Source organism: Schistocerca cancellata, chromosome 2 (genome assembly GCF_023864275.1).
Source record: "Schistocerca cancellata isolate TAMUIC-IGC-003103 chromosome 2, iqSchCanc2.1, whole genome shotgun sequence".
NCBI classification, from domain to species: Eukaryota; Metazoa; Arthropoda; class Insecta; order Orthoptera; family Acrididae; genus Schistocerca; species Schistocerca cancellata.
The window spans coordinates 787,810,842-787,835,259 of record NC_064627.1 but is presented as its reverse complement, the minus strand read 5'-3'; the positions used below and the strand labels follow the sequence as shown (position 1 = coordinate 787,835,259).

At 46.7% G+C, this 24,418-nt stretch overlaps 1 protein-coding gene across 1 annotated transcript in view; it reads left to right on the top strand.

Moving 5' to 3' along the window:
- Nucleotides 1-14,439: 14,439 nt before the first annotated feature.
- The window catches only part of LOC126158731 (calcitonin gene-related peptide type 1 receptor-like), a gene marked incomplete at its 5' end in the record, with an annotated part of 29,147 nt that continues 19,168 nt past the window's right edge, over nucleotides 14,440-24,418 (top strand). Inside the window, 3 exons of the mRNA XM_049916464.1 lie at nucleotides 14,440-14,470; nucleotides 15,226-15,475; nucleotides 21,304-21,592. Of these exons, the coding sequence (XP_049772421.1) occupies nucleotides 14,440-14,470; nucleotides 15,226-15,475; nucleotides 21,304-21,592 (570 nt within the window). The remainder of the gene's footprint in view (nucleotides 14,471-15,225; nucleotides 15,476-21,303; nucleotides 21,593-24,418) is intronic.

Here is a 24,418-nt window from a genome sequence, read left to right as displayed (position 1 = left end):
TAAACCTAACTAACCTAAGGACAGCACACAACACCCAGCCATCACGAGGCAGAGAAAATCCCTGACCCCGCCGGGAATCGAACCCGGGCGTGGGAAGCGAGAACGCTACCGCACGACCACGAGATGCGGGCGTGTTCGTTGAAACCAGCCATTCTTCTCAAGACGATCCATGTGAAAAACTCGTTAAACTACATTCACGAATAAAGTCAATGCAAAAGTTCACCACTTGGTATTTGATGATCGACGATTAATGGCGTACGAAATGGCTGATACCACAGTCAGATCAGAAGAAATACTACAGTACGTTTTGTACGAATAATTAACTATGAAAAGCGTTAGTTGTATGCCGACCACACTCACATTCCCAAACTAATTTCGTAGCAGCTTTCAACTCGTGCAAACCCAAGTGATATTTGTTTAGAAATAGCGACCGCCGAAGTTGACAGAAACCGATCATCCAGTAGCAAAACGGTGTAGTTATATTGATCTGCAGAAAAGCTTAAGACCAATATTTACTATGTCTCGTAATTCTGCAAAATGTAGAACATTAACTTGTGGAAACCACGCAAATATTCTTGACCATATGGAACAAAATGCACCTGAGACGTAGGCTAGACTGCATAATAATGAAAAAAAACCATCAGACACCAGGACAGTGCGATTGATCACCGCGGCAATTTTGGTAGTGGAAATCTGAGGGATTTTAAGTTCGAATTGTTGTAAGATCCATCCTAGTCAGCAGATTTCGTAACATTTGGGCTCCTGGTATTTCCACATCCCAAGAAATTTGTTAGATTGGTAACGTTTTGAGTCAATGAAGAGATTATAGCAAAAGTAGATGATATTTTGCTGATCTTCTAGAATCGCACTTCAGGGACGAAACCTTCTTGCAACAGAGACGTCATAAAAGAACTTTCACCTCAAAGAAACCTGTATCGGAAGGTAAGTACATTTCAGATCATTTAGAAACAAAAATGCACTGTGTTTTTCTCTGTAACTACTATGTCAGTTACATGGAAATGAGTGTTTGGCTTCATTGGCTGGAAGGCCCCTTAAGGGACAGGTCCGGCCGTCTTGGGGCAGGTCTTATTACATTCGACGCCACATTGGGCGAACTGCGCGCCGGATGGGGATGAAATGATGATGAAACAACACAATAACCAGTTCCGGAGCTGAGGAAATCCCAGACCCAGCCGGGAATCGAACCCGGGCCCCTTGGGACGGCAGTCCGTCACGCTGACCATTCAGCTATCTTTTTTTCTTTTTCTTTTTTTTCCTCTTTTTCATTTTATTCGGTATTATTCGTTGCGTTTGGTCTGGGCGCACGTCACAAGACATCCGTTCAAGCTGATCGTTGATTCCTTTACTCAGTTTTTTTTATTACAGAGAGCGAGCAGCCCTCTGACCGAACACGCTGAGCTACCGTGCCGGCGCTGGGGCGGACTGTCAGTTATATAAGTGTCACACAAGTGAAAACAAAACAACTGGAAAAAAGTAAGGAAATTGTTTATTATTTCAAAAGTAATCACTTATTTCAAAAGTAATCACTTACCTCACTGTGAGGCAAGATGATCAATGCCTTCATGGAAAAATGTTCTCTATTGCCTACGGCACCGCGATTGAGCCACGAACCTCTTTCTACAGGGCTCTGAAAATATGGAAATCGCATGACAGGAAATCGGGATTGTATGGAGGAAGTGTAACAAACTTCCGAGAGAGACTTCTGCAGCGTAGTCGAAACAACCTTGGCAACAGGTGGGCCCGCCCACATGGCCGTCGATTTGCTTCAAACGAAGAGGTACACGCCTGAGTACAACCATTGTTCCGTATTTTACAACTGCAAACATTTTCCCATGAAGGCATTTACCAACTGGTCTCACAGTGGGATAAATGTATTAACAGTTACGGCGATAACTTTTCAAATGATAAACAGTTTTCTAACTTTTTTCTATGTGTATCATTTTCATTTCATAGCCCCGTATACTATTGTTACCACGACTAATTCTAGAAGGTTACAATCCTAAACCAAATATAAACATCTCGTATCACCTGTCTCATAATGAACGTAATGATGATATATCAGGAATTTCTGGTTAGGTGTACGAAAGGACTTACTGTCCTAATCCTGGCGGGAGAAATGTATCAGTAAACAACATACATTTCTTTCTATCAGAAAAGAGCTTTTAAGCATAAATGATTTGAATTTTTTACTATTAACGTTATTATCTGCCAAAACTGTCATATGCTAGGCCAGAATGTATACAGTGTGTTACCAGTTACCTACACTGACGAGCCAAAACATTATGACCACCTCCTTAACAGCTTGTTTGTCTGTCTTTGGAACGAAATACATCACTGATCCTGCGTATCACGGATCCGACAGTTTATTGGTAGGTTTTTGGAGAAATGTGGCATTAGATGTCCACGCATAGATCATGTAATTCGCGTGAATAACGGACCGCTGGTTTGCGTACGAGGTGATGGCGCCCGATAGCCATACAGATGGGTTCCACAAGATTTAAATCAGACGAATTCGGCCGCCGAGACATCAACGTGAGTTCACTAAAACGCTTCTCATCCCACTGTAGCACGATTCTGGCTCCGAGAGACGGACAATTATTCTGCTGAAAGGTGACGCCGCCCTCGGGGAAGACATCAAGCATTAAGGGATGCTGGTGGTTTGCAACTGTCAGCGTGTATTCGAGTACTACCACAGGTCCCATACAAGCGCAGGAGAATGTCTCCCATAGCAGAATACTGCTCCCAGCAGCCTGCAAGTTTCGAGCCGCCATTCAACGCGATGATGGCGTTTGTGGAGAAGACCATCGACATAGTGTAGCAAAAATGTGGTACACCCGAAGAGCCGATACGTTTCCACTGCTCGACGGTCGAATCTCGATGGACCAGAGCCACTGCAACCGCAACTGACGATATCGTTGGGGCAACATGTGAGCATGCAAGGGCGGTGTGCTGCGCAGCTCCATGTTCATCAATGTAAGATGAACTGTGTGCTCCGAAACACTTGGGCGTGCACCAGCACTGTGATCTTTCAGCAGAGGCGCCACACCTCAAGATCCATCCTACTTTACAGAGCACCCACCCCCCGTGAAGAGTCGTGAACGTCCATCCATTTAACGTCTAGTGCTATTTCACTCTCCTTGTACCTCTTTCCGTGGTACGAGAGTAGCACGTGAACATTCGACCAGCTTGTTCACAGGCTTAGCGAAATAATAACTTGCCCTTTGTCAAAGTCGCTTATCTCGATGAATTTTCCATTTGCATTCCTTATCTTCGCTAGGGTGACCCATCGTCCGTATCTGCTCCGTGTACATACTTTTGTTACCGCGTCATGTGCCCGCAACGCCACCAGGCGATATCCAACGCCGCGGTGTGCAGTGGTCATAATGTTTTCGCTGATGTCTATAAACGACATGAAGTCTATCCAAAAGGCGTTGGTTGTATTCACAGGCTCATCGGAAGCTTCATCACCAATCGGATATCGTTGGGTTTTTTTTTCTCTCCGTTGCAAGTAGTGTGCTATGTTTATCAGCATTTAAAGAGAGCTGCCATTCTTTGTGACAACTAGAAATTTTGTACAAGCTTTTCTGCATTCCTTTACGATCCTCCAACTATGACGCATTCCCATGGATAGAGACAGTAGCGTTGTTGACGAACAATCTTATAGTTCTGCTTGTTCTATCTGGTAGATTGTTTGCATGCTTTGAAAATATTATAGATCCTGTTACGCTTCTTCGCGAGATTCGATATTACCTTCGTTTAAAACATTCGTCCAGTATTGAGTTCCATTAAGAGTGATCAAAAAGTTTGTGTTTGAAGTCGTTGCTGCAACATATACTGGGTGATCAAAAAGTCAGTATAAATTTGAAAAGTGAATAAATCAGGGAATAATGTAGATAGAGAGGTACAAATTGACACACGTGCTTGGAATGACATGAGGTTTTATTAGAACCGAAAAATACAAAAGTTCAAAATATGTCCGACAGATGGCGATTCATCTGATCAGAATAGCAATGATTAGCATAACAAAGTCAGACAAAGCAAAGATGATGTTCTTTACAGGAAATGCTCAATATGTCCACTATCATTCCTCAACAATAGCTGTACTCGAGGAATAATGTTGTGAACAGCACTGTAAAGCATGTCTGGAGTTATGGTGAGGCATTGGCGTCGGATGTTGTCTTTCGGCATCCCTAGAGATGTCGGTCGATCACGATACACTTGCGACTTCAGGTAACCCCAAAGCCAATAATCGCACGGACTGCGGTCTGGGGACCTGGGAGGCCAAGCATGACGAAAGTGGCGGCTGAGCACGTGATCATCACCAAACGACGCGCGCAAGAAACCTTTCACGCGTCTAGCACTATTTGGTTTTTTTTTTTTTGTTCTAATAAAACCCCATGTCATTCCAAGCATGTGAGTCAATTTTTACCCCTCTATCTACATTATTCCGTCGTTTATTAAGTTTTCAAATTTATATTGACTTTTTGATCACCCGGTACGTAAGGTAGTGCGACTACGATGCGGGTATACACTCCTGGAAATTGAAATAAGAACACCGTGAATTCATTGTCCCAGGAAGGGGAAACTTTATTGACACATTCCTGGGGTCAGATACATCACATGATCACACTGACAGAACCACAGGCACATAGACACAGGCAACAGAGCATGCACAATGTCGGCACTAGTACAGTGTATATCCACCTTTCGCAGCAATGCAGGCTGCTATTCTCCCATGGAGACGATCGTAGAGATGCTGGATGTAGTCCTGTGGAACGGCTTGCCATGCCATTTCCACCTGGCGCCTCGGTTGGACCAGCGTTCGTGCCGGACGTGCAGACCGCGTGAGACGACGCTTCATCCAGTCCCAAACATGCCCAATGGGGGACAGATCCGGAGATCTTGCTGGCCAGGGTAGTTGACTTACACCTTCTAGAGCACGTTGGGTGGCACGGGATACATGCGGACGTACATTGTCCTGTTGGAACAGCAAGTTCCCTTGCTGGTCTAGGAATGGTAGAACGATGGGTTCGATGACGGTTTGGACGTACCGTGCACTATTCAGTGTCCCCTCGACGATCACCAGTGGTGTACGGCCAGTGTAGGAGATCGCTCCCCACACCATGATGCCGGGTGTTGGACCTGTGTGCCTCGGTCGTATGCAGTCCTGATTGTGGCGCTCACCTGCACGGCGCCAAACACGCATACGACCATCATTGGCACCAAGGCAGAAGCGACTCTCATCGCTGAAGACGACACGTCTCCATTCGTCCCTCCATTCACGCCTGTCGCGACACCACTGGAGGCGGGCTGCACGATGTTGGGGCGTGAGCGGAAGACGGCCTAACGGTGTGCGGGACCGTAGCCCAGCTTCATGGAGACGGTTGCGAATGGTCCTCGCCGATACCCCAGGAGCAACAGTGTCCCTAATTTGCTGGGAAGTGGCGGTGCGGTCCCCTACGGCACTGCGTAGGATCCTACGGTCTTGGCGTGCATCCGTGCGTCGCTGCGGTCCGGTCCCAGGTCGACGGGCACGTGCACCTTCCGCCGACTACTGGCGACAACATCGATGTACTGTGGAGACCTCACGCCCCACGTGTTGAGCAATTCGGCGGTACGTCCACCCGGCCTCCCGCATGCCCACTATACGCCCTCGCTCAAAGTCCGTCAACTGCACATACGGTTCACGTCCACGCTGTCGCGGCATGCTACCAGTGTTAAAGACTGCGATGGAGCTCCGTATGCCACGGCAAACTGGCTGACACTGACGGCGGCGGTGCACAAATGCTGCGCAGCTAGCGCCATTCGACGGCCAACACCGCGGTTCCTGGTGTGTCCGCTGTGCCGTGCGTGTGATCATTGCTTGTACAGCCCTCTCGCAGTGTCCGGAGCAAGTATGGTGGGTCTGACACACCGGTGTCAATGTGTTCTTTTTTCCATTTCCAGGAGTGTATAAGCATCAATATGTAGGCAAGGGCATTAGTGTGGCATTGGGTCTATCTGATGTGCATGAGGTAAATAAGGAAACGTGAACTACGGCTACATCATTACCAAATGCATCCAAACAGGACCAACGTGCTGTTATTCATTCCTTGGCTACTAATGACAGACACCGGTAGATATCCACTGGAGATTGAAGAATGTGTATGGCGCAGCATTTCCGTCGATAACCACCGTTGTGGAATGGTGCGCCAGGTTCCGTACTGGTCGCTATTCAATACAAGATGCTGGCCATTCTTGGAGACCAGCCTTAATTTATGCCAAGTGGGAGACACTGAAGCACCCGCAATTTACAGAGCAGTCAGAAACGGCCTGGAAAGCTTATAAGGACGTTGCAAGGTACGTTGCGCTTAGAGATAACTGTTAAGAAAACAAATTCGATACGTTACAGGATTTCCGAGTTCATTAGCACTCAGATTAGCCAGTCAGGCCGTTGCGCACGCAAATTCAAGATCCCACCAGAGACGGTGTCACCAAACGTGTTCTTCGTTTCGTTTCATAAAACTGAAAGAGAGAGCGATACAAAAATTCGATATCGTACGGTACAAAAATTGGATTTGTGGCGGTACTAATGATCGAACCGTCGAAGGCTGAGCAGCCTCGTGCACTGTCAGGAAAACGGGCACTAATTGTACCTGGTGAGACACTTCAATTTTCACGCACAGTAGCCTGAAAGGCTACCTTCAATGTTAATGAACTCTGCAACAGCGCAACGTATTGCATGTTCTTCTTAAAAATAATTTCTCAGCACAGCCTACCCTGCAAGACGACATTGGACTTCCGGTATGTTTTGGAAGGCGACAGGCGACTATGACTTACCGCCCTGACAGCAATCACTGTAACTAGTAAACCTTCCACTTGCCTACCTGCCCCATGGGTCTGCTAAACTGATTTTGCCCCTTGACTGTGTTTGTTGTTGATAGCCTGCTTTAGCAGTTATGGTTATCACATTTATCAGAATCTAAATGAACTTGAATGCTGAAGTAATATTAATGAAATGGTGGGTCTGTCATTATTTCAGTCAATTGTTGTGGGTGATTGATATATCAACATTGAATTGATCTTTTATAGAAGTTATGGCACAGGTTTATTGATTATAAAAGAGGAGTAAAAATTACTTGTTAAGTGCACCTGAGAACAAGTGGTGAGATTGTGATCCTGTTTGCCCTAACAAGACAGAGCAGCAGTGCAAGTCCCCTACTCTCAATGTGTGGCGCTGTCTCAGGTGATGATCGTGGTTCGAGTGTCTGCAGAGCAGCGATGTGTGGTACCTGTAATTCCCTATTACAGGCACGAAATATGCAGAGCCGCGGCTGTCGACACTAATGGAGCCCTGAAATTTCAACAGACTCCAGTTGTGACACTCCCGTTCGCTAGTCATACTCTTGACTAATTTGGCTCACTTTTACGGCAGTGTTCACAAGGAGATCAAACGTCGTGGTGGCAGACGTTCAGGAATAAGATTGCTCTCAGAATAGTGAGTTGTCCAAGATGACTGAGGTCTAAACTGTCGGTACAGCTAATTCCTCACCACAGACTCCCCAACCAAGACCAATGTTTGCGGAAGTCACACTCAGGACCAGTGCCGCAAGTGCTCACAACAAACACAACAAAAGTCAAGACCAGATCCACTCCAGACCAGAGTCTGAAATGGAGGATCCACTGTGGACTATAGTCTGAATCGGAAGACCAAGTTTCCCTCCTCACTTTCCATCAGACTTCAGAAAACTCCACAAAAGCACTCCTGCAACCGCCTCCACTAGGGTTTTATGTCAATCACAAGACTTCTCCAGCTCCATGTCTCCTCTCTACTTGTCTGCTCTACCCATTGGCCAATAGCAATCAAAGTTAACAATATTCTTTTCTTTTCAGGAGAAGCAGCCAGTCGCTGCCTCGCCAATTCTCACACAGAGAGGAGGAGACATTGTGCTCCCGACTTGTTTTTTCCCATAGCCACTTTAGGCAGCGTGTTTTCAGTTTCCGTATAGCTCTGAAGTGAACAACACATTTATCATTGAGATCATTATCTGGATGACCCAAACATTACCGCGTGTCCGAACATGGGCCCTCACCAGGGACCCCAGCTTAACCAAGAGATGTGCTTTTGTGTCCCAACGTAGATCATTTTTGACCTGTCATAAATTTTGTGTCCCTTCTAAAATGGCTTTAAGGCCAAAGGCTATACAAAAACCTCTATAGGCCAAAGGACAACACCACCTGATGGCTTGCTTGATAGCGTCTGGTCCATGAAGAAAATGGGCACTCGCGAATTTTTAAGGCCGCCGTCCCTGTTCACAAAGGGCGTTTACAACACTATCGTTACGCATTGGCTGGACGACCTACATTTCTCTTGTACCCCCGGCCACGGTTGTGGCAAGAAGCACCTAATAGGTAGGTCCAGATAGGCCGCTACTTTCGCCTTTTCTGCCGAACGCATTGTCTGCACACTGGTGCAAGAGATTCTTGGGCCCAGCATTCTATCCCCTGTAAGTGCTTCGAGATGTTCCTTTCCCTCGTAGCTGCAGGTGGCTTTCAAGCCCCAAACGTCCACTACAAGATTTATTGTTAAGTGGCCCAACTGCCTGCTTTTCCTCAACTCCAGAAATATGCTATTCGAAGGGGAGCCACCATAAAGATCCCTCATGCATTAACATCGTACACACTCCCATCAGTATCTGCTAATGCTGATATCTTATTGTCAACACGATGCATTGACTGAAAAATCAACATCAAATGGTAGCCTTGAATATGGAGCAGAGTGGATGTCTCTTGCCCCAATCTGGTCCATGGCAGCATCAGTGAGGTAGCTGGGCTTTTGGAATCATCTCAACCTGGCAGTAATTGGCATTCAGGTGCGGTGTCGAGATCATCTGACAGGCATGAGACACCAGTGTGGATGCACAGCGTCCAACATCTCCAACTCAGGTAGTGACGTCTCAACCCCTGTTTCAACTTTCGATCCAGTAACTGAAAAAGTGCAGTCTCCCCTTGGATTAGATGGTGAGAGAGTTGCATTTGACGTGCAATCCAAATTCTAGTGAGGAATTCCTCTCTCCCACTGTGCCAGTGGGTAACTCATGATGTCTACAACATTGCCGGTGCCCGTTTGTGTCCTCGTAAACAGCTGCAGGAGCATCTCGTCCAGATCATGACCAGCTGGTTCTGCAAACCGTCTGGAGAGGGGGTGTGTCCGCCTGGGGACTCTCTCTGGGGCTTATTGTGGCGCCAGCTCATCTGTGGGTCCGTCGAAGGCGTGTCGTGATGCCAGGGATGAGCTTACAAACTGGCGGTGCCATTCACAACAGTTCAGTGGGTGGTTGCCGTCGGCTGTCATTTACTCGGGGCCTGGCTCTTTCAATAGGCTGTTGAAGAAGTAACACGGCATCAGTGAGGGGCAAACCTTGTTTCGAGGGCCGCCTCCATTCACAGCCACCTGGTGAAGGCTGGTTTACAGCAGCCGCAGCACGTGGCATAGCTCCCCCTCCACTTTGACTTTCGCTGGGCTGCGGAGGCGACAGGTAGATCCCCACCCAGCTGTCCTGGCATTTATTCAGCACTGACGGCAGCCCTCCACTCAGCAGCAGATCTCTGGGCTGTGCCACCGCAAGCATTCTCCTTCAGGCTGCCACGTGATCGTTGTTGTCGGCCGCAGATTTTTGCCTTGCGGCGTCCCACTGGATGCATCTATTGTGAGTCTGACAGCTCCCATCGACATTTGTTCTCCCAGTTGTTTCTTTGCAGCTGTTGTTCTCTGGTATCCCGCTGGTACTGGTTTGGATTTCCTTGTTCTCTCCAATTTTCTTTTCGCCGTTCGTTGTAATTATGGTTGTAATTACCTCATCTACCTCTGTTCTCCCACGGTGTCTGGTAACTCTCTTTATAGTTCGAGTTTTTTTGTTTCCCTGTGATCGGTAATTTCCCCCATTGTTCTGTTGTCGTTCCTTTCTGACGATCCTTGTCAACCGCGATCATTGTTTCTGTCTCTTGCGTTTTGTATCTCACTGACATAGACAAATTCGCGTAGTGCACTCTTGAAGGATTCAGTGGACTCGTTGCACCTTCCAATGAGGAGTTGTTGGTGGTGCAGAGGTAATTTGACGTAACAGCGCGTCATAATTTCTTTAAGGCGGTACGGCTGGTCCAAAAACCGATTCTTCTTAATTGCCGACTCAAAGAACTTCACCGGAATACGGATTCCTGACGCTTCTAAACCTTTGGCCAACATAATCGCCTGCTTAATTCTTTCCTGCGTGTATTGCGACCAATACGTGTTAAGGAACGCCTTGCTGAACTAGTTTATATGAGCGACAACTCTCAGCAACACAGCGCATACGCTCCGCAATCGATCCCAGATACGCAGATAAATTCCAGCTTTTATTTCGGTGGTGACTAGTCTGGTAGCACTTTAGCGTGCTGGGTTATCCAGCGTTTTGGATGAAATGTATTTTTATTCTCTTTATACAACTGGAAATTTTGAATGGATAAGAAATATTTTGATCGAATGGTTCGACATTTCCCGCGAACGAAATTTCCCTCGTTTCTGCAGCGTGCATCTCCATAAATCTGTGTCCAAACGATCCTTGTGCACTGTTAAGACCTCCTCTTGTGTCGTCATATTCACGGAGTAATTGTTTCTTCCGCCGAAGACGTACACAATTGTGTTCTGATTGGGTTTCTGCCATACTCCGCGCCTCTAATGGCGCGTGCTCTGTCGGTCGCCCTATGGCGTCTGGTGTGTTCTCCTGCATCATTCGCCTTTGGCTGGTGACGCACATCGAAATGTCGTAATCCATGCTCTTCACTCCTTCCCTGATTATGCGGGATTGCTGCCGTACCAGATTGTGATTATAGTTGCGCAACCAGCTGATGTGCTTGCTGGACGTCTTTCGCTAGATCGTTTTGCTATGAGATGATCCGAGTCTGCTCTTCTTTGATCTCTGACATTTCTGTGTGTTTCTTCTCCATCTGTTCGATGCGTTTCAAGTTCTCGCTAATTTTTTCTTGCTTTTCCTGGACGATCCTTCTTCCGCGTTTTTGGAGCGTGGCAAAAACCTTTTTGGTTTTGCAGATTTCGGTTTGAGCCTGTTTTACTTGTCCTTTAGCTGGGAAAGAGCCCTTGCGTGCATCCTCGGTTACTAATCTTGCGCCCTGGCTTCGCATTTTGCCTCGTTCGCGACCTCTTGCATCTGTCGATGTTTCCTTGACGCATTCTACCCCTTACTTCTTAACGTGCTCTATACTACCAGCGAGCTGTTCGTATTTCCTTCGTCTCCTTAGTGACTAATTCCTTCATCTTCTTCATCTCCTTTGAAGTTATCTCCTCTTTCTCCTGCCTTTCTTGTCTCTTCAGCTCCGCTTCCTGCATGAGTAGCAAGAGGGCCTCAAATTGAGGTCCTCTGCTAATACCTCCGGGACTAGACGAATGCGATTCCATCGTTCTGTGGCGTTTTGTACCTGAGTTTGATCCGCTACTCTCACTAACTGTACGTCTTGCCATGCCAACAGATTCTACATGGCACTCTGCAACCGTTTCATCTTCCCGCTCGTGTCTGACTGAATTTCGTCGCCATAATCAGAAAATTCCGTGTTCGACATATCCGCAAGGTCAGCAACTACATTTGACTGAGGGTTCCCCGCAGCTTCCGCTTGATCAGTGCTACCAGTCTGACATTAATCCATTTGCAATGAGATTCGAATATTCTCACTATTTTGAGCAAGCGTGCCCTGCTTATAATGAGCATGCATTCAAGTTTCTGCTCCCCAGAGATTTCTGTTTGTCCTCGTCGTAATGTCGCACAATTATACCCTGAAATTTGCTCTGACGCGCCACTAATTCTAAATCCCTGAGAACGGATATCAAATAAAGACAACCCTAATCTACGATAAAACGCAATAATCAAACATCCCACACGTTAGCACAACTCCGTTCTCCAGCAGGTACAATTAACAAGTGACACAGAAATCACAACAAGAAATGAATGTTAATACAAACAAACAACGCACACAGAATTTACAAATCATCAATGTATTTAGAGCCAGTAATTCTTATGGTTACGCGACATTGATTTGCCTCACTGCACCAATTGCATTTCAACATGAGAATGCAGAAACCTCGTAACGGAAATTGCTTCAGGCGGTCACAGATGGTGCCATCAATTCAAATCCTAGCAGCGGCCTCTAAATTCCAAGACTACACTGGACTTGCGGTACGTTTTGGACGGTGACAGGCAACTGTGAGTTACCGCCCTGACACCAATCACTGTAACTAGTAAATCTTCCACTTGACTACCTGTCCCATGCGTCTGCTAAATTTATTTTGTCCTTTGACTGTGTTTGTTGCTGATAGCCTGCATTAGCGGTTATGGTTATCGCATTTATCAGAATCTAAATTAACTAGAACGTTGAAATAATATTAATGAAATGGTGGGCCTGTCATTATTTCAGTCAATTGTTGATGGGTGATTAATATATCAACATGGAATTTATCTTTTATAGAAGTTATGAAGCAAGTTTATTGATTATAAAACAGGGGCAAAAAATACATGTTAAGTGTGATGACGCAATAAAGTAGGAACTGATAGCAGTACAAATATGCAACAAGCACTCCCTGAATGGCGGCTGGTTGGCAAAGACTAAAGTTTGTCTGACTGAACTATTTACTCTGACTTAAAATATCGCTAACGCCATCCATTATCTAACCCTCAATAGAATTTGATAGATTTATTCTACACAGAAGCTATACTACGCTGCTTCAATTGAGAATAAGTGGTGAGATTGTGATCCAGTTTGCCCTAACAAGCCGGAATATCAATACAATTGCCCTATTCTCAGTGTGTCGCGCTGTCTCAGGTGACAGTCATGGTTCGAGTTTCTGCAGAGCAGCGATATGCGGTACCTGTAATTCCCTATTGCGAGCTCGAAATACACAGAGTCGCGGATCGCAATTACTGTCAAATGGAGCCCTGAAATCTCAACAGATCCCATTGTGTGACACTCCCATACACTGGCCATCCCATGGTCCCATTTGACTCACATAAACACCAGTGTCCACAAGGAGATCAAACGTCAAGGCGGCAAACCTGTCACGAATAACATTTCCCTCAGCACACTGACTTGTCTGGAATGACTGAATTAAACTGTACAGCTAAGTCTTCACCACAGGCCCCCCAGTCAAGACCAGTGCCAGTGCGATGTTATGCTCAGAACTAGTGCCCCAAGTGCTCATAACAAACGTTAAGACCAGGTCCGCTCCAGATCAGTGTCTGAATTGGAGGATCCGCTGCAGACTGGAGCAGGAATTGGAGGACCAAGTTTCCTGTCCCCTCACTTTCCATCAAACCTTGGTAAACTCCACAAAATCACTCCCACAACTGCCCCCCACAAGGGTTTCGTGCCAGTGACAAGACGCATTAAGCTCCCTCTAACTTGTCTGCACTACTCATTGGCCAGTCCTAATTAAATTTTACAATATTCCTTTCTTTTCAGGAGATACAGCCAATCCCTGACTCCGAAATTCTCGTGCAGAGAGGAGGAGATGTTGTGCTCCCAACTTGCTTTTTTCCCACAGCCACTTTAGGCAGTGTGTTTTGAGTTTCTGTACAGCTCTAAAGTGAACGAGACATTTAACATTGAGATTATTATCTATATGGACCAAACATTACCACATGTCGGACCAGGGGCCCCACCTAAAATAAGAAAAGTGCTTCTGTGTCACAACATAGATCATTTCTGAACGGCCATTATTGTTGCATTACTTCTAAAATGGTTTTAAGTCCTGAGACTATCCAAAAAACGCTGTAAGCTGAAGGAAGACACCACCTGACGGCTCCTTCGATAGCGTCTAGTCTAATCTACAGAGAACATGCAAACTCCCGAATTTTTATGTCCGTCATGCCTCTTCACAAAGGTCATTGGCCAGCTGACCTACATTTCTCTGATGTGCCCGGCCCGTGCTGTGGCAAGAGGCACCTAACAGGTAGGTCTAGGTAGGCGTTTTTCTGTCTTTTCAATTAAACGCATTGTCTGCACACAGGTGCGAAAAAGTCTTGGGCCCAGCATTCTGTCCCCGGGAAGTGCTTCGAGATGTTCCTTTCCCTAACAGCTGCACACAGCTTACAGGCCCCAAACGTCCACTATAAGGTTTACTGTTGCAACGTCCCCTTAGAAAAATTATAAATGACTGTGCTGATAAACCTCTTACGTTATTTGATTTTCAAAAAGCTGAGCAAAACTGAACGTAACTGACTTCCAATACCTTTCATGAATCACTTACCTCAAAAAAATCTTCGTTACTCGAACTACTGCAATACAGCGAGCGCCAACACTGCCAGCTAAATGAAAAATTCTAACTACTGAAGGCACAACTACTGATAGGAATAGGCGTAGTTAGCAAATGAAAGATTTTGATAGAGATCAAACAATGTATTTACCGTAATAGTGTTCAAAAGTCATTATACATATATATATATATATATATATATATATATATATATATATATATATATATATGAAATCCAGTCCTACACTGTTACATGACTAAACTTCCTGCTTGTTCTCAACTCTGGAAAAATTCTGTTTGAAGGAGAGCCACTATAAAGATCATGCGTACATTAACAATGTACACGCTCCTATCAATGCCTGCTCAAGCTGATAACTTCCTGTTGCCTCACGGACGTGATGTTTCGGGTGAAAAGTTAACATTAAATTGTACCCTTGAATATGGATATTAGTGAGAAAGTGACTCGTCCTCTCTCAACCCTGTAATACCCTTACAAGTTTTCAGACTGTCTGTTACCACCCTCTGATCCTGGTCTCTCCTTAAGCAATTTTGACGTCTTTGGTCCCTTAAAACAGGCCTTCAAGGGTCGACGATTCCAGTCAGTCTAGGATATTCAGCAGGTAGTTACAGACTTCTGCCCTCAGCAGGACACACCAACTTGGTGAGACAGTGGCATGATTGTCTAAATGCTCATGGCGATTTTGCCTAATTGGCGCACCTATTCTGGGGTGTACGGCCTTCACACAGAAACTTTTTAATCGCTTCTTATATTACTCAAAAAATTATTAGGCAATCATATATTAGCGGAGACACTTCATACTATCTAATCTCCGTTAGTCATCGACAGTGTGGTGCCCTGCTCAGCTACCCCTGACAAGTCCCTCCTCTGTACCTGACGCTGGGCATCACTGTCACCATGAACTGACTGTTGGGAACCTGGTTACGCGGTTCACAGGTGGCGTGCCAGGCGCTGCACGTGGCGCTGCAGTACCTGATGCTGGCCAACTACCTGTGGATGTTCTGCGAGGGCCTCCACCTGCACCTGGCGCTGGTCGTCGTCTTTGTCAAGGACGAGTCGGCGATGCGCTGGTTCCTGCTCGTGGGCTGGGGACTGCCGCTGCCCATCGCCGCTCTCTACGTGGGGGTCCGCATGTCGCGGCCTGCTGACGTGCTGCAGTGAGTAACAGCAATGTGGCGCAATACAAAAGCAAAACAGAACTCGATAATTCAGGAACAGTCTTAATCGCATTTATTATTGTTATAATACAGCCAACCAGTTTTTACCCGACGTAGGGCTCTATAGTTTCCTGCCGTTATGTAAACAGGAGTGACACCACCAGCAGTCGACCAATGGTGTAAACGCCCAGAAGATGACCTCTACGTCGGGTTGAAACCGGTCGGCGGTATTATAACAATAATAAATGCGATTAAGACTGTTCTTGAATTATTGATTGACCATACTAATCGCTGCTTCTCCCCACAACCATGTTGTCCAAAAATCAAAACAGAACTACTCGAAGATAAGTAACTTCAGTGCGTACGTGACAGATCAGCTCTTTTCCCGAATGCTAATAGGCAAGTTGATTCCACACTAGGACACTAGATGGTTGTTCAGATGGAGCCACTGTCCAGAAGCTGCAGAAACCCATTTGAATAAATATATAACTGCAACAGCTGCATTCAGAAGATTTATTGATCTCCTATTGGTCACAACTAGTTTCTGACTGTGAAGTCACATCCTCAGATGCCAAATAAGTGACCTAAAGAAGACGCAAAAAATCTTTTGTTAACTTACTTATGCTAAACTATACGATAAAATTTTAACTACACTATCAATAACAAAAGAAAGAGCACGAAACTTTTAAGCCATGGAAGCCGTTCCTCAAGAAAACATAGATGTCCCCTATGATCAGGCTGACCACAGCGTGCCGGCCGGGGTGGCCGAGCGGTTGTAGGCGCTACAGTCTGGAACCGCGCGACCCCTACGGTAGCAGGTTCGAATTCTGCCTCGGGCATGTATGTGTCTGATGTCCATAGGTTAGTTAGGTTTAAGTAGTTCTGAGTTCTAGGGGACTGATGACGTTAAAAGTTGAGTCCCATAATGCTCAGAGCCATTTGAACCATTTGATCACAGTGTAAAAATGCAACCGTTAAGGAAACTTGACAGTGAATTACATACAAGATGTAACCTAGAAGAAACAGGGATGCTCAGAATCCAGTCCACTTGTAAAAGAATCCCATTGGTACATAATGATACCGAAGGGAAATTGAGAATCCACTATAAGAGCTTTCAGTAATAAATACTGCTTACGCTATCAGCTGTGAGGACACACGCAGTTCTCATTATGTAAGCACTATTTATTTCTAGGGTTTCTTAGAATGGGTTCTCAATTTCCCTTGGGTATCATTATGCTTTATCCAGATTGTTTTATAACGGGATTGATTATGAGCATTCCTGTTTCTTCTAAGTTTCATCTCACATGAAGTCCATTGTTTTACGCTACGATCATCATGAATATAGGAGACATCTATGTTTTGTTGAGAGACGGCTTCCACGTCTGTAAAGGTCCAGGATCTTTCTTTTGTTATTTATAATGCAATTAAAATTTTGTCATATAGTTTAGCCAGCGTAGGTTAACAAAAGGTTTTTTACATCTTATTTAGCCCGCCGCTGTGGCCGAGCGGTTCTAGGCGCTTCAGTCCGGAACCGCGCTGCTGCTGCGGTCGCAGGATCGAATCCTGCCTCGGGCATGGATGTGTGTGATGTCCTGAGGTTAGTTAGGTTTAATTAGTTCTAAGTCTAGGAGACTGATGACCTCAGATGTTCAGCCCCATAGTGCTTAGAGCCATTTGAACAATTTTGAACATCTTATTTTGGTCAGTTGTTTGGCACCTAAGGATGTGACTTTATAGTCAGGAAACTAATTGGGTGCCAACTAGAGATGGGGGATCCGCTCTTGAACTAATTCATAGAGTTCAATCTTTCAAAGGAGTGAACTATCAGTGATTCAGAAAAAAAGAACGGTAGCTCCAAACGTTTCCCACGGCAGAGAGAGAGAGAGAGAGAGAGAGAGAGAGAGAGAGAGAGACGGAGCATATCAGCAGCGCCTCTGCTGGTCACAGCACAGTGCACGCCACATAACACAGCCAGCGCCGGCCTCTGCCCTGCTTCTACCTTGGCTGCCTGCATTGTGCAGTGCCCCATTGGATTTTGTGTTTCACATATGCTGTGGCGTCTCTGTGCGTCTCGCGCAGTGTCTGGCGCGGCGTAACTTCGCATCGCACTCTGTCGGCGATCGTTTCAGTCGCACGTCCTGCCCTCTGGGCAGTTGATGCGAGCAACAGGACAGAGAGCCACCTAGCGGATAACATAGGAACTACTTGCAAAAACCCGCTCGCAAGGGAACGAACTATTTGTCTCGGAGCGGGTGAGTTCACCGCTACCCCCTCCCTCGGAACTCGCCCGCTCAACGCTCGCCCCACCGTCTCGACTCTAGCCAGAGCGTCGAGCAAAGCGACTCAGGTGTCACTGTGGTCTCTGCGGTCTCAGCTCACGCAGTAATACAGCTCGCGGCTCGACCTGCTCGACTCAGCGCCTCTGCATCGGAGTTCGTCCCCACTGGATATTGTTCTTCGTAGTAATGCCGCTATGTATATTACATTATTATGTTATGTATACATCAATTGTTTTTATTTTATTTTTATTTGTTTAAACTGATTAGTTTAGGTTCCTGATGACTCCTCTTACTATAGGATTTTTATTACAGACACTCGAATTTACGCTTTAATTACGAGCGAACCGATAAACGTATCGCAAAATGTGATACACCAATATTTTCCTTGTTTTATTCTGCATAAGGCTATATGCAGCACTTTCGTTTTACAGTCAAATTTATATATTTTTTTCTTATTCTGGTACGGATTTTGCGATTTTAGGCGTCTTCGAAAGGAAACGTTCACTTTAAAAATATATGGCTTGCGATGTATTTGTATGAGGTTAATGAAATTTTAATATGTTATAGCCAAATATATTGTTAATGTAAATCTCAAGTTACAACATTTTCCGATCACCCAAAAAACCATGATAGTGCAAAATAAATCAATAATCAAAAACTTTGTCATATCGTGGAAATTTCAATAAACAATACAAAATTCTTACTCATTATCTGTGTTACTTCAAAATAAGATCAAATAAGATCAAAATACAGGTATAGTACTGGAATAAACCAAGTTTAAAGGGCAATGTGCCTTCCATTTATTTTATATTGTAAATGAGTGGTGAGTCATGAAAAAGAGCTAATTCATTTCAGGGAGTGAACAGTTCTGATCCAATCTCTGAAAAGAACAGTTTTGCCCATCTCTAGTGCCAACAGGAGATCAATAAATGTAGTCCCGGCAGCTGTTGCGTTTATTTATTTATTCAAATAGCCTTGAATGGCCTAAAACTAGAGGTGAGCTAAACTATCAGTTACTGGTAATGATTACAGAATTCCATTTTCAACCAGGAGATAGGTTCCAGAAACCTATTAATTATTTAGCAGAATCGAAGTAGGCCATCTTAAATAACAGTACTTGGGGTGACACCCCCCTTGTCCCCCTACTCTCGCCACTATTACGTGATTCACACCTGCCACTACCATTGTGTCCTGATCAGTGTCCAGAAGCGATTATTTTCACCTGGTGCAGGTGGCTGGGTTAACACCTATGTCCAAGTGTCATGTAGATGAGAGAAGTTACGTGAAGTCTACTAAGCTTCAGCGAGGTGAACCATATCCGAGAAGAGACTACCGTTATATGGCAGCCAGGTTGTCGCCCTTATTGTGCTGGGATGCATGCCATTCACAGTTCCAATCTTGATAACCAGCTTTCTATACAATTGAGTTCAAATCCATATAAGGGGCTGGTGTTGGGCAGAAATGTCCTTCGGTAATGCTCCTCTTAGCAAGGCAGTCGACGTTCCATTATGGAGAATATCTGGACGTCCTTTCTTCCCTTACCTGCAGACATTCCCGCTTACACACCACTTAATCTAACTTCAACTAACGCTAAGGACAACACACACACCCATGCCCGAGGGAGGACTCGAACCTCCGAGGGGGGGAGCCGTGCGGACCGTGACAAGACGCCGCAGACAGTGTGGCTACCCCGCTCGGCTAACAGTTCGGTCTTTACCTTTCCCTCCGGGTGGCGTCTCCAATACCTGGTCTCACAGCTGCCGGCCATATCGCAGTGGGCTTAATCTTATATAGTGAACTTTTTCACATCATAGATGACACAGTGAACAACTAATGGAATACTCCGTCAAATACAAATTATTTCAGAAAGGCTTGACGCGAGCCGAGAGCTTTTACTTCTCTCCTGGATGAGCTGAACTCGCTCTGGCCGAGGGCACCTACAATAATGTCAAGATGGGTGTTGCGACACCGCTGTTGTCTAGCAGTTGCTGTTCAAGCTTGAGGATCAGTATACTCAAAAGAGGTTTTTGTCATGAAGACTCATTGTTATAATTTTGCAAAACAATAGAGAGCTAGATATTGTGGGTATGATGTCTCTCTTATTGTTGTGTATCAGTATACAGGGTGTTTCAGAAGTGGTGGTCATGAATTCACACGTGTAAAGTACAGGCCAAAGGTAGCTTAAAAAGCTCCAACAAACATGGGTCCACGAATCAAACAGTTGCCGAGGTATCGCATTAATTGGAGTTGGGAACCAACTGTAAACGCCGCTGGATGCGGTATTTACGTTGGTATCTCATAGTTTGGAATCGACTTAACTGCAGAGGTCATCAGTCCCCTAGAACTTAGAGCTACTTAAACCTAACTAACCTAAGGACATCACACACATCCATTCTCGAGGCAGGATTTGAACCTGCGACCGTAGCGGTCACGCGGTTCCAGACTGAAGTGCCTAGAACCGCTTGGCCACACCGGCCGGCCCTAGTGATTACAGAATTCCCCAGGCCTGCATGAGAGGATTCGCAACTCATTTCAAAGACGAGTTCAGTGTTGCATGAAGACACAAGGACAACATTTCGAGCACCAAGTTCAACGCCATATGTTCCTAGACACCGATGAACCACAACAGAAAATGTGTTTTATCTCGTCAACGGTTGAATTGTGGACCATATATATATATATAGGAGCTTTTTAGATACTTTTGGCATGTACTTTCCATGTGTGAATTATTGACCATCACTTCTGGGTTGGGTTGTTTTGGGGGAAGAGACCAAACTGCGAGGTCATCGCTCTCATCAGTTTAGGAAAGGAAGTCGGCCGTGTCCTTTCAAATTGTTCAAATGTGTGTGAAAACTTATGGGACTTAACTGCTAAGGTCCTCAGTCCCTAAGATTACACACTACTTAACCGAAATTATCCTAAGGACAAACACACACACCCATGCCCGACGGAGGACTCGAACCTCCGCCGGTACCAGCCGCACAGTCCATGACTGCAGCGCCGTAGACCGCTCGGCTAATCCCCGGGGCGTGCCCTTTAAAAGGAACCAACCCGGTATTTGCCTGCAGTGATTTAGGGAAATCACGGAAAACCTAAGTCAGGATGGCTGGACACGGGATTGAACCGTCGTCCTCCCGAATGCGAGTCCAATGTGCTAACCACTGCGCCACCTCACTCGGTCATCACTTCTGAAACACCCTGTATTTACCATAGTGTTACAAAACAGTGTTTCACTTGGAACTGAGAGAAGTGACTGCCGCATTCTCGCTGACGCATGTGATGCCCGCGCGCTTGTCTGCCTGTCTGTGTGTGTGTGTGTGAGAGAGAGAGAGAGAGATAGTGTGTATGTGTATGTGTGTGTGTGTGTCTGTGTGTGTGTGTGTGTGTGTGTGTGGTGCGTGCGTGTGTACTGACACCATATGGTCCGTGTACGAAGGTGCTAGATGCCTGGGAGTGCCGATGGTGTCAGCACACAACCTGCTGAGGGCGAGCGCCGTCTTCCGCGTGGATGTGTCGCGCCCGGCGCTCACAGAGCTGTTTTGTGCCCAGGTGCTGGATGCACGACAGCACGGCGCAGTGGGTGCTGACGGTGCCGGTGTGCCTGTCTCTGGTGGCGAGCGCCGTCTTCCTGGTGAACGTGGTGCGCGTGCTGCTCACCAAGCTGCACACGCACTCGGCCAACCCTACCCCAGTGGGGCTGCGCAAGGCGGTGCGCGCCGCCGCCATCTTGGTGCCGCTGTTCGGCCTGCAGCACGTGCTGCTGCCGTTCCGGCCGGCGCCGCACGAGCCGGGCGAGCGCGCCTACCAGCTCATCTCAGCCGTGCTCGTCTCGCTACAGGTGCGCAGCCCCCACCCCCACACCGCCTCCTGACACTGACTCATCACTCTTGTGCTATATAAAATACGAGGGGCGCTCAATAAGTAATACAACACATGTAATTCTTCAGGCTTTCCCTGCGATGTGGAATAATCGGATCTATTGCCGGATGTTTGTGTCGCTCTGGCACAATATTTCTGCTACGTAACTCGTTGCCTTCTTCAGGTGCTACCTGAGACTGCCATATTGGAGGATCTTGTCCAGTATTTATGCCCAGAGGCCGCTGGGCGCTCTGTTTGCCGTCCGCGCCCGCCTGGCGCTGCTTGTAAGGTGTTGTCTCTTCTCCGGTGCTCCCTCGGAAGTCCGCGCCCGACTTGGTCGCCATCTGTGGCAGCTCTCTGAGGCCCGTCCTGTGTCAGGCGTTCCGTTCGCGGTCGGCGCCCACCTGGTTCTGCTCCAGAGGTTTTGGCCCTTCCCTGGTGCTCCCATGGACGTCCGCACCCGCCCCTCCACCATCTACAGTTGTGGCAGCCGTCTGAGGCCCGTCTCGCGTCGGGCGCTCCGTACCACAGATGGTGGGCGAGCCGGGCGCGGACGTCCGTGGGAGCACCAGAAAAGGGCCAAAACCTCAGGAGCAGCACGAGGCGAGCGCGGACCGCGAGTAGAACGCCCGACACAGGACGGGCCTCAGAGAGCTGCCACAGATGGCGACCAAGTCGGGCGCGGACTTCCGAGGGAGCACCGGAGAAGAGACAACACCTTACAAGCAGCGCCAAGCGGACGCGGACGGCAAACAGAGCGCCCAGCGCCCTCTGGGCATAAATACTCGACAAGATCCTCCAATACGGCACTCTCAGGTAGCACCTGAAGAAGACAACGAGTTACGTAGTCGAAATATTGTCCAAGAGCGACATAAACATCCGGCAGTAGACCCGATTATTCCACATATCAATACAACACATTTTTGTCTGGTTCAGGTTGGTTTTATTCAGGATTATAGTACACCATATTATTCCTCACTCTTTTGGCTAAAAACCCTATTTTTCAACAATATCTCGCTTCAATGCGACGGCCGTTTGCCACCCTACTGGGAGGGCCTGTACGCCAGCATGGTACCACTCTGTTGGTCGACGAGCGAGTCGGTCTTGCTGGATCAATAACCGCTCCATCATCCACTTAGTGATTCTCGCAGAGTGCATCCTTCATTGGGCCAAACAGATGGAAGGCAAAAGGTTCAAATAGCTCTAAGCTCTATGGAACTTAGCATCTGACGTCATCAGCGCTCTAGAACTTAGCACTACTTAAACCTAACTAACCTAAGGACATCACACACATCCATGCCCGAGGCAGGATTCGAACCTGCCACCGTAGCAGCAGCGCGGCTCTGGACTGAAGCGCCTAGAACCGCTCGGCCACAGCAGCCGGCTAAGTCAGAACTTAAAAGGTCTGGGCTGTAGGGTGAATGAGGAATAACAGACCAATGAAGTTTTATGAGCTGCTTTCGGATCAGCAGACTTCTGGGAGGCGTTATCATAACAAAGTGACTCCTTCAGAGTCCCAGGAGGCCGTCGCAATGACTTTGCTGGCTGAGGGTGCGGCTTTCTTTCGAGGAGAGGTGGGGTGGTGCAGCTCCATTTATTATCGTTTTGTTTCCAGTTAGAAACGATGAACCCATGTTTCATCGCCTGTGACGATGTTTAGCAAAAACTTATCACAATCAGTCTCGTAAGACAATCAATTAGGGACAGATGCCCTTCTTTGCCCGTTTCAACCTTCAGTTAGGCGGGATTGATACTTCAAGTGGTTGGAGTGTGCCTGCAATAACAATCGAGACGTCCAGTTGAGCAGCGAGGTATTTGGCTGTGAGCCGTCGAACACCTCGGATGAGAGTCTTTCTTGATGCAATAATTTAGCAACAGCCGTACGTATTGTAGAAATTTATTTTATTTTATGAACTTCTATGTGTTACCAGTTTCGGCATTACATTGATGCCATCTTCAGGCCCGATTCGTCATAGTCGTAAAATCGCTATACACGGAAGGAGCCATATAACTGGATCCGTGAATCAAATCGTCCTGCAACAGCTCTTGGTGGCCAGGCGAAACAGACTCAGTCTGTGACGAGTGGGGCCTGAAGATGGCATCAATGTAATGCCGAAACTGGTACCACAGAGAAGTTTATAAAATAAAATAAATTTCTACAGTACATACGGTTGTTGGTAAATTATTGCATCAAGAAGTTCATGCCAGCCGTCCTCCCACGATCCACAATGGATCAACGAAGACCAGATGAGAGTGTCCGCAAGTTCCAAAATTGCAGGAGTCACAGCCGGGAGTGAGCAGCCAGCAGGCAGGTGGCAGGTGATCGGACTAGTTTGCGTGACCTTGTTGCGGTGATGACAGACGCCTTTCCCAACTACTCGCCTGCTTTTGTTCACGACCACGTCTCTGTACATTCTGCATGCGCCTCTGAACGTCTGCCATTCTCCGGTTTTCCGCCAAAGAAACTCAGTGACAGCTCTTTGCCTGGAATGCTTCTCCGTTACAGACGCCACTTTGAAGGCCACGTATAGCGCCGCCACGTACCGGCCTTTCATGAAACTCTAGGGTGTTCCACGATGTCCAGCAACTAATTATGCATTTTTTCAACCGAAATTGCCCGAGAAAAAAGTGCTTCATTAGGTATTGAACGCTCCTCGTACACTATATGTTCGAAAGTATCCGGACACTCCTCTGTAATGCGGAATTGACCGCCGGATGACACGAGAGGCGCTCCAGCCAGTATAAAAGTAAGCAGAGTGTATTGTGTTGTCCGAAGAGACTCAGTAACGGTAAAATTGGTCGGTCA